The following is a 13,113-nucleotide window of genomic DNA, read 5'->3' as shown; positions in this document are numbered from 1 at the left end:
AAAGACAAAAGATCTCTTTCCCTGTTTGGGTAATGAACATAATCCAAAAACTGAAAAGTTTGATACAGAACCTAAACCTAGCTCAGATACAAACAGTGACTCCCCAGATGAAGGTCTAGATCACAATATTCATACTAAATGTAAACGAGAACACCAGGGTTATTCCTCAGAAGCCACCATTTGTGCTTCTAAAAGGCCGTGTACAGAGGATACCATGTTGGAACTTCTGTTACGCTTGAAGCATTTAAGCTTGAAAAACTCAATAACACATGGATCTTTCTCAGGGTCATTGCAGGGGTACCCATCCAGTGGTGCTAAGTCTCTTCAAGCGGTGTCACCTACAATCTCAGACCTTAATTTTCAGAATCAAGATGAAAATATGCCAAGTCAGTACCTGGCACAGCTGGCAGCCAAGCCTTTTTTCTGTGAGCTTCAAGGATGCAAATATGAATTTGTGACCAGAGAGGCTTTGTTAATGCATTATCTTAAAAAACATAATTATTCAAAAGAAAAAGTCCTTCAGCTAACCATGTTTCAACATCGGTATTCCCCGTTCCAGTGTCATATCTGCCAAAGGTCATTTACGAGAAAAACACACCTTAGGATTCATTATAAAAATAAACATCAAATTGGCAGTGATAGAGTAACTCAAAAACTATTAGATAATGAAAAATGTGATCATCAAGGCCCATGCTCAGTAGACAGGTTGAAAGGTGACTGTTCCGTGGAACTTGGAGGTGATCCCAACAGTAACTCTGAGAAGCCACACTGTCATTCTAAAAAGGATGAATGCAGTTCAGAAACAGATTTGGAGTCATCCTGCGAAGAAACAGAAAGTAAAACATCTGATATATCATCACCAATAGGTAGCCATAGAGAAGAAGGAGAAGGAAGAGAGGGGAGAGGTAGCAGGAGAACTGTTGCTAAAGGAAATCTCTGCTATATTTTGAATAAATACCACAAACCATTCCATTGTATCCATAAAACTTGCAACTCCTCATTCACCAATCTAAAAGGCTTGATTCGCCATTACAGGACTGTACATCAATACAACAAAGAACAGTTATGTTTAGAGAAAGACAAAGCAAGAACCAAAAGGGAACTTGTCAAATGCAAAAAGATATTTGCTTGCAAATATAAGGAATGTAACAAGCGTTTCCTGTGTTCTAAAGCTCTTGCTAAGCACTGTAGTGACTCTCATAACCTAGACCACATTGAAGAGCCGAAAGTGCTTTCTGAAGCAGAGTCAGCGGCCAGGTTTTCCTGTAACCAGCCTCAGTGCCCTGCTGTTTTTTATACATTCAGCAAGTTGAAGCACCACTTGATGGAACAGCATAATATTGAAGGAGAAATACATTCAGATTATGAAATTCATTGTGATCTTAATGGCTGTGGCCAGATTTTCACCCATCGCAGTAATTATTCTCAACATGTATATTATCGACATAAGGACTATTATGATGATCTGTTTAGAAGCCAGAAAGTGGCAAATGAAAGGCTACTAAGGAGTGAAAAGGTGTGTCAAAAAACTCACCCTCAGGGGCATGAACATCAGACTACCAGGAGATCGTTTAATGCTAAGGCTAAAAAATGTGGCTTAATCAAAGAAAAGAAAGCTCCGATTAGTTTTAAAACAAGAGCTGAAGCCCTCCATATGTGTGTGGAGCATTCTGAGCACACGCAGTACCCTTGCATGGTTCAAGGATGCTTATCTGTGGTGAAGTTGGAGAGCAGCATAGTGAGGCATTACAAACGTACCCATCAGATGAGTAGTGCCTATTTAGAGCAACAGATGGAAAATCTTGTCGTTTGTGTTAAGTACGGTACCAAAATTAAGGAGGAGCCCCCTTCTGAAGCAGAGCCCTGTATAAAGAAAGAAGAAGATAGAAGCTGTGAATCAGAGCTCACAAAGCACAGCCATTCCCCAGGTGACAGTAGCATACCTGTCCAGACCACCGATTCCCTTTATCCAGGTGAAAGGGATGGAGGTCAGAAAGGATGTACAGAAAGCAACCCAGTTTTTGATGCAGATACTCTGCTCTACAGAGGAACTTTGAAATGTAACCATAGTTCAGAAACCACTTCTTTGGAACAGTGTAATACAGTTCAACCTCCTCCTTGTAAAATAGAAAATTCCATACCTAATCCTGATGGGACTGAAAGTGGGACTTACTTCACAAGTTTCCAGCTGCCTTTACCAAGGATCAAAGACTCAGAAACCGGGCAGCAAAGTTCAGGGCAAGAAAACACTGTAAAAAATTCAACCCATGTCCCAAAAGAGAATTTTAGGAAGCATCCACATCCCAGGTCATTTGATTTGAAGACTTATAAACCTATGGGATTTGAATCTTCATTTCTGAAATTTATTCAGGAAAGTGAAGAGAAAGAAGATGATTTTGATGATTGGGAGCCTTCAGAGCACTTACCATTAAGTAATTCTTCACAACCCAGTAATGACTTAACAGGGAGTGTTATGGCAAATAATATGGTGAATGACAATGACCCTGACGTTGACATACCTCATTCTTCCAGTGACTCTGCAATTCATGAGAACCTGACTGCAATCCCACCTTTAATAGTAGCTGAGACGACAGCAGTTCCTCCCTTGGAAAACCTGAGGGTCGTATTGGACAAAGCATTAACAGACTGTGGAGAACTTGCCTTAAAACAGCTTCATTATCTTCGGCCAGTGGTTGTCCTTGAAAGATCTAAGTTTTCCACACCAATTTTAGAGTTGTTTCCAACAAAAAAGACAGATGAGCTTTGTGTAGGAAGTTCCTAAATAGCAATTTTGTTTTAGAAACAGACTGGCTCCAACACTGCAACATGGGGACAATTGCCAACTCGAACAAAGGCTGAGAACCAGCCACACCATTGTTTAGGGTAGAATAGGCTGTGTATTTACATGAATGTATAATATCTATGTCAGCAGTATTGGCTGAGTCCATTAGCTCTCCAGTTGGTTTATTGATTGGTTTTTTGTTTGTTTGTTTATTAAAAAAAAATGGAACTGTATTCTTGTTTGGTGCTAATTAATACATCAAAATATATTGGGGCTTCCTTTTTCAAATTAAGTGTGCATGATTGTATATGGAACAAATACTAAGATCCCAGGGTGGGAGGGCTAGGGAAAGGGATATGTTCTTACTTGACTTGAATGTGCACCTGAGGGTGCTCTGTGTAATATATTGTACACTACAGCATCTTATATTTTTTGAGTTGAGTTTCAATAAATTACAATTTTTCACCCATTTTTTTGTTTAGTCATAATGAGTTTTCATGCCACACATAAATTGGAATTGCACTTATATTTCTGGAATGTGCACTTATATTTTACCCCAGTAGTTTTTTTGTTTCTTATTAACCAAACCATTCAGATGAAGCTTCCTTTTGAGTGACTATTGTCTTAAAATTTTTGTGGAAAGAAAATTCCGAGATAGAATAATTAACTCTGGGAGTCAAGATAGCTCCCAGAAGAGGATGTCCAGGAGTTGTCCAGGTAGAAAGGAGAGCGTATGCCGAACATAATGTGAAGGGCACAGCAAATTCAGAGATGTAAAGTCATGTTTCCAGGCAACTACAAATAATTTGATAGGCTGGCAGTAAAAGGGGAGCACTGGAGCGGATGAGATTATTGTAGAGATAGGCAGGAGGAACCAAACCATGAACACTAAGGACTTTGGACTTGAGTCCATAGGCAGCTGAGAGCCTTTGAAGAATTTTAAACAAAACATTCATGTTAATAATCTATAGATCACTTGAAATGAGTGTGATTTGAGGGGCTGAGAATGGAAACAGTAGATATTAAGACTATTGAAGTAATTGAGGCAAACTTGGTGAGAGTCTGTACTGACAACTGCAGCAGAGGGATGAGTAGACGAAATTGAAAAATTCAAGAGGATTATTGGATGTTGGAGGGTGAAGAAAACGTTTTGAGGAAAACTTAAGGTTCAGTAGTGATACAACCAATTGAGGTGGGACTACAAAAGGAAGAAATGGATTTGGGGGAAGAGGATGGAATGTATTCTTATAAATACAGCAGCTTTATTCTCTGTTCCTTTTAAAGTTTTCAGCCACTTGCATTAGCTAGCAATGGAAAGACTCATACTCCTAATATCCCTTTCTTACGCCTCTGGTTAAGATTTTAAGATCTTTTCTCTAACGCTTAAACCTTGTTTTATCAGCTCTTCAGGGATTTCATTCTGCCACCTCCTCACCCTAAGAGTCTAAAGCACCCCCCAAGCCCAAGTCATTTCTTGGCTCAGATCGTAGTAGGTAACAGGATTCTCAAGCAAGATTCTGTTGAAAGAAAAAGTGGCAGAGTGGAACATCTTAGAGGTTGAGGTCACTCCTGACTCCTTTGGGATCTTTGGCTAATTTCTTCTGTGGGCTTCAGTTTCCTCACTTATGAAGTGAGGAGGTGTAGGTGATGATTTTGAAAGGTCCTTATCTGTGATCTGAGCATGAGAAATAACCAGTGGCCTCATTTTAAAAATTCCTAATACTAGAGATTTTTAGATCAGACCAAGAGAAAGCTGCTAATTTGTTTAAGACTCAACTATATCCAGCCAAAAAACAATTGTAAAAATTTAAAAATAAAGGGGAGGGCTTCCCTGGTGGCACAATGGTTAAGAATCTGCCTGCCAGTTCAGGGGACATGGGTTTGAGCCCTGGTCCAGGAAGATCCCACATGCCGCGGAGCAACTAAGCCAGTGAGCCACAACTACAGAGCCTGTGCCCTAGAGCCCGCGAGCCACAACTACTGAGCCCATGCACCACAACTACTGAAGCCCGCACACCTGGAGCCCGTGCTCCGCAACGAGAATCCACCGCAATGAGAAGCCCACGCACCGCAACAAAGAGTAGCCTCGGCTCGCTGCAACTAGAGAAAGCCTGCACGCAGCAATGAAGACTCAACGCAGCCAAAAATAAAATAAATTTTTAAAATAAATAAATAAAGGGGAATTCCCTGGTCGTCCAGGGGGTAGGGCTCTGCACTCCCACTGCAGGGGGCAGTTTTGATTCCTGGTCAGGGAACTAAGATTCCACATGCCGCCCAGTTCGGCCAAAATAAAATAGACTCAACTATATCCATTCAACCACCTCTAACTCCTACCTCCTGGAAGGACCAAGTGAGTCCATTTGCAGTGGAACCAAACCCTAATTTTCAGAACCCAATTGAAAGTTTGCTTTAAGATGACCCTACGAACATTTTCTGTTCCAGTTGTAGCAGCTTGCTTCGTTTGATCTTTATTGAAGACAGTGTTCTGTTAAAAACCAGCATGTGTGATTATATGATAATACAGAAGATCAGAGGGTTATTTTTGAAGTTTTTAATACTGTCATTTTTACTTGATGTCTCTTTGGGGTTTGTCCCCAACCCCTGACACAGACCTGGAAGCACTGAGTTTGTGCCCCCTAAAATGATAGGTGGAAGTCGAGAATGCCAGACACTTTGATTGTTGAATTTTACCCAGAATTCTCTTGCTTCCATGTTTCCCCATGTTCATGAGCACATGTGTGAAAGAGAGCGAGTGGGGAATGATGGAGAAGAAAGGTTTTGATTAGCCTTCCTAGGGATTTCATCCCTAACCTATCCTCTCGGTCCCAGGTTACCTACTTTTTTTTTTTTTTTTTAAAGAAGATGTTGGGGGTAGGAGTTTATTAATTTATTTTTGCTGTGTTGGGTTCGTTTCTGTGCCAGGGCTTTCTCTAGTTGTGGCAAGCAGGGGCCTCTCACTATCGCAGCCTCTCCTGTTGCGGAGCACAGGCTCCAGACACGCAGGCTCAGTAGTTCTGGCTCACGGGCCTAGTTGCTCCACGGCATGTGGGATCCTCCCAGACCAGGGCTCGAACCCGTGTCCCCTGCATTAGCAGGCAGATTCTCAACCACTGTGCCACCAGGGAAGCCTGTCCCAGCTTACCTACTTTTGACCTGCACTGTGAAGGACAGTCACTGGAGAACAGAGTTAGTCATTAGCCAAATATTTAAAGATAATTCCAGATGTTTTGGGAGATAAAAATAACAAAGCAGATTTGTTACAGGATCTGCTATCATGGAGCTTTAATGTGAGAGCTGGGGTAGCTTAAACATTTTAATCAAAGTGTGGTCGTGGATCAGCACAGCATGGGCATCACCTAGGAGCTTGTTCAAAATGTAGAATGTCAAGTCCAGACCTGGTCCAAAATCTGCATTTCAGTAAGATCTCCAGATGAATTATAGGCACAGAAAAGTTCTAGAAGCAGTGGCCCAGAATACGAAGTAGGAAGTGCTGTGAGAATGCAGGATAATTACACTTTTTTTTTTTAGCACTTTACATAAAATTATCTTGTTGAATTTTCATAACTCCATGAAGTCAGTACTGTTAGTATTCTTATTTGACAGATAAAAACTTAAGAGAGGGATGAAGTGTCTTGCCTAGCTGATAAAAGCTAGGAAGAGGTGGAGCCCAGTTTCCAGTCTCATCTGACTGTAAAAATATCAGGGAGGGGAACTTAATGTGAAGGAAGAAAGATGGAAAGTGGCAGGTGGTATTTAAAGTACCACAAATACCACAGTTCTGTAATTAAGCTGTATTTTTTGTGAAAGTGAGTAGTGGGAAATAAAGTTTGAAGCATAGGTAAAAGCCAGGTCATGCAGATCCAACTCCAGTCATGTCCAGTGTTGACAGTTACTCATTTGAGAAAGAGGTGGAAAGAAGAAACTATTGTTTCTGTGAATATCGTGTGACCTATGGAAAAGTCAGTTTTTCTTTCGGAAAGAAACTTCTGAAAATCAGAAAAGTTGCTTGGTGTCCCCTCTTCACCCCCATGGTAGACTGTGAGGCCTCGCGGCTTTATACTCCTGATTCGGGACACAACCTCCTATTATGTACAGCTGAGTCTGCAAAGAGTGGCCCACTGTGCTAGCAGGCCTGCTTTGTCTACACTTGCAGAAATATAGTCTGTGACGGCCTGCATTTGGAGGCCTGAACCTCTCTGAGGAAGTAACTGGGATAGTCAGGAGATTTAAAAACCTGTCAACCTGTATTTGGCAGGTTTAGCCTGGAAAAGAGAAGACAAGAGGCATAGGAAAGCTATAGCCAGATATTTACTAAGCACACACCTTCTGCCAGCTCCTGGGGAGAATGTTGAACATGACAGAGTAAGTTTCCTGCATCCTGGAGATTAGAGTCTAGTCAGGAAGACAGACATTAAACAAAACACTACAAATAATTAGTTAAATAAAAGTGCTACAAAAGATGCCCTGACTGAGGAAACCAAAAAAGAGGACAGGAAAATCTTCCTTAAAGGAAGCAATGTTTAAACCTGAAGAAATAATAGGAGTTAGGATAATCCAATTATGTGCCAAGGCTTTGTGGTACAACAGCTTGGCGTGTTAGTGACATTGACAAATCTAGTAGAGCTATAGAGTTAAGAGAATAAAAGGGAAAGGGGTAGGAGAGAAGATTGGATAGGTCAGCAGGAGCCAGGTATTTTAGTGCCTGTAACCATGGTCTAGATTTTGGATTTTGTTTGAAGGACAATGAAGAACCTAGTGAAGGTTTGAAAGTAGGCACTGCATAAATCATAAGTTGCAGTGTAAGTCAAGAAGTCCTAATAGGGCACAATGTGGAAGTGACTGAGGGATGGATGGATGGATGACACTAAAGGTGGGCTGAGATACCTCGCATGGTGATAAATTCATCATTGGAGGTGTTCTGGTGTCCGAGAGGTGAGTCAAACAATAAATGGGTTTTCAGACTAGATTCTCTTTGAGGGACTTTATACTATTGAGATCCACAATACCTTGCATTTGGTCATAAACATCACTATAAATAATAGTTGCCCTCTTTTACACAAATTATCGAATTCTCATTACAGTAGCCCTACAAGGTAGGAATTACTCTCACTTTACCAATGAAGATATTGAGCCTCAAGTAACCTGCCCAAGGTAACAAAGTTAGTGAATAGTACAGCCAAAATTTGAACCCAGATCCATTATACTCCCAAAGGCCTATCCTCTTTTTTTTTTTCCCAAAGGCCTATCCTCTTAACAGCTACTCTATAAAGCTTCTATAGAAACGAGTACACAAATATGGTAATAGGCACTTGATTGAACAGTTTAGGCTATAAAGATATTTGGAATTCTTCTAGGGGACTTTGTATTTACTTAAAAATATTCGAATGCCTGCTAAGTACCAAGCACTAGGGATACAGTAGTCAATAAAATGGACATGGTCCCTGTCTTCCTTGAGTTTACAATAGTCAGGGAAGATATATTAAACCCAAAATTGCACAAATAACCTTAATCATGTTAAGTGCTTTGAAAGTAAAGTCTAAGGTGCCATGTAACAGGGGGATCTCATCTAGTATAGGAAGTCTTGGGTAATGATTTGGTTGTCACAACCGTATTTTTCTCCAAAAAGTTTTTGGTTATCATTCTTTAATGGTTTCTGACATATGTTTAACTTGTTATAGTAAAATCCCAAGTCTTATCTGAGTAATTTGTATTCCTTTCTAGAAAAGATTCCGGTTATGGTCAGTCACTAGCAGACTATGGGTTTAACATCATTAGCAGTCGCTCCTAAGTCAGTAGGTCATTTCGCCCTGACACGGTACTATATATCCAACAACATTCTAGACTCCGCTTCCTGGATGTGTCCCTGACACCTCAAGCAACTTGCCATACCTCTGATTCCTGCAAGAACAAAACAGTTATTCTTTCTCCACCAGGCTTCCCTATTCATTTTCTTTCTTTCAGTCAACCAGATGAACAAATCAGAATAGCATCAGACAATATTTTTCTAAAAGTTGTCATAACTGACCCTTTCTCTCCTTACTTAGCATGCCCCTCCCCTCCCTTGGTGCAAACTCTCTTTTGGATTCTTGCTGTCTTGGTAAATGATCTCACAATTTATATTATACGCTTGTGTGTGAACTACCTTGTTTTCATGTAAGATTTTTGGGAACAGACCTTATATTTTATACTTTCATACCTCCTTGTTGAGTAGATAGGTACTAGTCAGTAAATAATGGATTTGATAACATGGCATATAGGTTATGGTACAGCATGCTACTGTTTACAAAGTGCTTAGGAAATTATACCATTTGTTCCTAATATAAATCTTATGAAGGAGATGTAAACAGATGAGCAAAATGAGGCTCAAGTATGTCAAAAGCTTTTCCAAAGATCACGATTTCTAAGCAGTAGTGACATATGAAAAAGGAAATACTACAAAATGATCCAGTAAGAACCTCCTTCCACATTTACCAAGTAAACTATTTGCTCTTTAGGAAAGCCCTTTTTTTTTTTTTTTTTTTTTGCGGTACGCGGGCCTCTCACTGTTGTGGCCTCTCCCATTGTGGAGCACAGGCTCCTAGGAAAGCCCTTTTTAAATCCTGTCTCCTCTCATCTCCACTTAACCTCAGTTTTCTCAGTTTTAGGAAATCCCTTTTTTTTTTTTTTTTTTGCTGTACGCGGGCCTCTCACTGTTGTGGCCTCTCCCATTGTGGAGCACAGGCTCCTAGGAAAGCCCTTTTTAAATCCTGTCTCCTCTCATCTCCACTTAACCTCAGTTTTCTCAGTTGAAATGTGAAAATAATTGCTCTCCATCCCATGGATTGTTGGAAATGTTCTATACACTGTTTAAGAGGGTAGCCACATGTGGCTACTTAAATTTACATTTAATAAAATGTAAAATTCAGTTCCTCAGCCACACTGTCCACATTTCAAGTGACTAGTGGCTTCCATGTTGGACAGAGCAAATATAGAACATTTTCATCATTGCAGAAAGTTCTGTTGGACAGTGCTGTGTTAGAGCTAGGACTTGCCGAAGATTAGAGAGAGTGCTATGACTGAACTGACAATTCAGACCACTGTCTGCTTGGTTTTGAGTGAGAAGGTTCAGTGGGTGAGTGGGAAACAAGCTGAGCTTCAGAACAGTGATATCACAAAGCACAGCTCACAATGGCTTCAGAACTTGACTCCCAGACCACTCTTCCTAACTCGTATCTAGGTTCCTAAAGCCTTTGCACATGCAGTTCCTGGAGCTGCTGTTATTTTAAAATGTCACCTTTGTCTTCTATCTGGGACATCATAATAGATTATCTCTCTCTGAGCTCGATATGGAATTATCTACAAGCAACTTTTCTGGGAGAGACTAGTGTGCCTCAGCAAACAAGTTTGGGTCTACTAGATAATCTTGCTCCGGCTGTGCAAGTTATCCTGGGGATTTCCTTTTTGATTTTGTTGGGAATAGGAGTATATGCCTTATGGAAACGAAGTGTTCAATCAATTCAGGTTATACACTTTCGTTACAGAGAAATTTAAATAGTTTTACATTGAAATTTGGTCAGTTCCCTCCCATATTGCTGCCACCCAGTTTTAAGACCATGTATATAAATCAGAGTGAACCTTTGTCTCTGAAGTTGATTGAAACGACGTTATCCTTAAAAACTTCCATCAGTTAGGTTTTTGGCATAAAAATGGTCTTTCTCACAATGATCTTTGGCTTGTCTTATAATAAAACACATTAAAGAAGTTCATATCTGAGAAGGCAGCCTTACCTCCAAATTTATTTGATTATATATTCGTATTCATCTTTGAGTGTCTAACTGTGTGCCAGACACCGTGTGGAGTACCTCTTATAGAATAGCACTGCAAGTATAACTGGGGTCTTGGGTTTCGCCTTTCTGTTCTTACTGTGCCTTTGCTCTGTAACTGATGAGGAAGCGTGTATATTTATTTAGTCAGCACAATGAATATACAGGGCCTCTTTTTGGGAATAGGAGTACAATTGGCTGGGATTATGAAAAACATTTAGGATTTTACATACATACCTCTGTTTAATTACCAATTATAGCTATATTGACAATATAGTTAAAATGCTTTGAGAATCCCAACAATTCCATGAAATAGAGGTTATTTTCATATGATGACTAGGAAACTGAGGTGCACTGAGGTTCAGCCTAAATTTAAGGAGACGGGATTTAAAGAGGGCTTTGTTAAGGGGTGACTGGTTTACTTGGTAAATGCTGAGATAAGTTATTACTGGATTATTCTGTAACATTCACTTATTTTCATGTCACTACTGTTGAGAAATCAGTCACATGCATTCTCTTAACCTCTCAAAACCTTGCATGGTGGGCAGGGCAGGGATTATTATCTCCATTTTGTAGGTGAGGGAACTTGGCTATCACTGACCCAAGGTGACATAGATTGTAAAAGCTGGCAAAGCTGAGATTTGAACCCAATTTTCAGGATTCTAAATTCTTCTCCAAAAATATCATTTAATATAGTCCAACTGACCTAAATCCCCAACAGGGATTTGTGTGTCTACATATTCATATACATGTATTTCAATTAGAATATAGAATAGAAGGCAAAACACCAAACTCTTATCTGTACTTCTGGGTTCTGCTCTTGTTTGGTTGTTGTTTAATTCAGTCAGAAAGATGAATTTGCAGCCCTCCAGACACCTCAGCCAAGAAAAAGAGGTCGTGTAACAGAGTGGTTAATAAGCTCTGGAGTCAGACTGCGGGGGCTTCTTCATTCTATCACTTGCTGTGTGATCTGAGAGCAGTCACTTAGCCTGTAAACCCCAGTTTCCTTATCTGTGAAATCGGTTTGCTAACAGTGCCTCCCTCAGGGTTTTGGTGAGGATTAAAGGAGATCTTGTATGTATAAAGCTTAGCACACAGTAGGACTCAATAAGCAGTGCTAGTTATTATAAGGAAAAAAGATGATTTTTTTCTTTTCCTACCAGGACTCTGTCCTAGCACATTAAAAAAAATTTTTTTCTATGACCAGGAAATCCAGTGTTTCAGACCACTGTGTCATGAGAGAATATACATGGAAATCAGAATTCCTGGATTCCAGTTCTGGCTCTACCATTTCCAAATATATGACCTTGGACAATGACAGAGTCCAAACTGGAAGGCATCGAAATGGTTATCCAGCTCTGTTTTTTCCTACATAAATAGGTCCTGCATAGGGAAGGAAACTCCTAGCACAGAGCCTTGCATGAGGCAGGCTTTCAGCAAACAGTATCTACTATTATTTTTTTAATTATATTAATTATAATAATCCCTGACCTGCCTGCCACTCCATTTTGTGACAAAGATCAAAAGACAAAATACGTGTGAAGATGTTTTGTTAGACAGAAGGCTTGGCATAGGAATGAAGGATTATTATTACTTTTAGAGTCATCTTTTGTTTTTGCATCTACAGTAAACTGTGGCATTTCACATGAATAAACAAGTAACGTTCAACTTCTGTTGTTTTATTTTAGAAAATATTGTTATTTGCAATCACACTCTACAAACTTTACAAGAAAGGCTCAGATTTTTTTCAGGCTTTGCTGGTCAACCCAGAAGGGAATGGTCTCCCATTTCAAGACAATAATATCTTCCTATCTTTGGGTCTGCAAGAGAAAATTCTGGAAAAACTTCAGACAGTGGAAAACAAAATGAAGGACCTGGAAGGGATGATCATTTCCCAAAAACCTGCCACAAAGAGGGATTGCTCCTCTGAGCACAACTGCAGCTGCTCTGACTGCCAGAGTCCCTTGCTTACATCAGGGTTTACATCCACATCTGAAATGTGATGGACTCCAATCTTTTCTAGAAAAGCACTGTTTCCCTCATGTGTGCAGTGGTGTATCAATAAAGACAGAGAACTATATTGAAATTACCCAGCCAGGACTGGCTCTCTATTCAGCAGGGCCCAGCTTCCACTTGTGTGTGTGGTGGGGTTACGTGGGGGATCGTGGTGGTTAAAAATGTCTGAGATTGTGGTGCCCACTTGGCAGGCTGGAGACCCTAAGCAGCCATACAGAAGAGGAATCATGGGAGTGGGAAAAGAAGGGAGAGTGGTCAGGGATGTGGCCTTGAGCTCCATGCTGAAGAGGTTGGATTCAATATAATAAAAACAGCAAGAAAGTGCTGTTAAGGGTGATGCTGTGGACTGTCCTAGAGAGGGAGGCTGGCTCTTGTGCTGGTTTTTGGCCTAAACATAAATATGTGGCCTGGAGTCTCCCTGCATTAATTATTCAGAGGTGGGCAAGGGTGGGGCTGGACAGAAAGGAGATTGTTTGATTTTATCCAACTTTTACTAATTCTTATTCTGTGCTA

General features: G+C 40.3%; 2 protein-coding genes across 2 annotated transcripts in view; both read left to right on the top strand.

The window, feature by feature from the left end:
* RLF (RLF zinc finger) overlaps positions 1-2,782 on the top strand; it is an 83,011-nt gene extending 80,229 nt beyond the window's left edge. Inside the window, exon 9 of the mRNA XM_007453756.1 lies at positions 1-2,782. Coding sequence (XP_007453818.1) covers positions 1-2,782 — 2,782 coding nt within the window.
* Positions 2,783-9,978: 7,196 nt separating this feature from the next.
* Positions 9,979-12,670, top strand: TMCO2 (transmembrane and coiled-coil domains 2). Its single transcript, XM_007453755.1, has 2 exons — positions 9,979-10,282; positions 12,273-12,670. The coding sequence occupies exons 1-2, from the start codon at positions 10,049-10,051 to the stop codon at positions 12,585-12,587; spliced, it is 549 nt and encodes a 182-aa protein (XP_007453817.1). The 5' UTR covers positions 9,979-10,048; the 3' UTR covers positions 12,588-12,670.
* Positions 12,671-13,113: the final 443 nt, after the last annotated feature.

The sequence above is a fragment of the Lipotes vexillifer genome, unplaced genomic scaffold (genome assembly GCF_000442215.2).
Source record: "Lipotes vexillifer unplaced genomic scaffold, Lipotes_vexillifer_v1.1 scaffold213, whole genome shotgun sequence".
Taxonomy (NCBI): domain Eukaryota; kingdom Metazoa; phylum Chordata; class Mammalia; order Artiodactyla; family Lipotidae; genus Lipotes; species Lipotes vexillifer.
The sequence above is the reverse complement of the archived record's forward strand: the minus strand, read 5'-3'. Positions and strand labels throughout refer to the sequence as shown.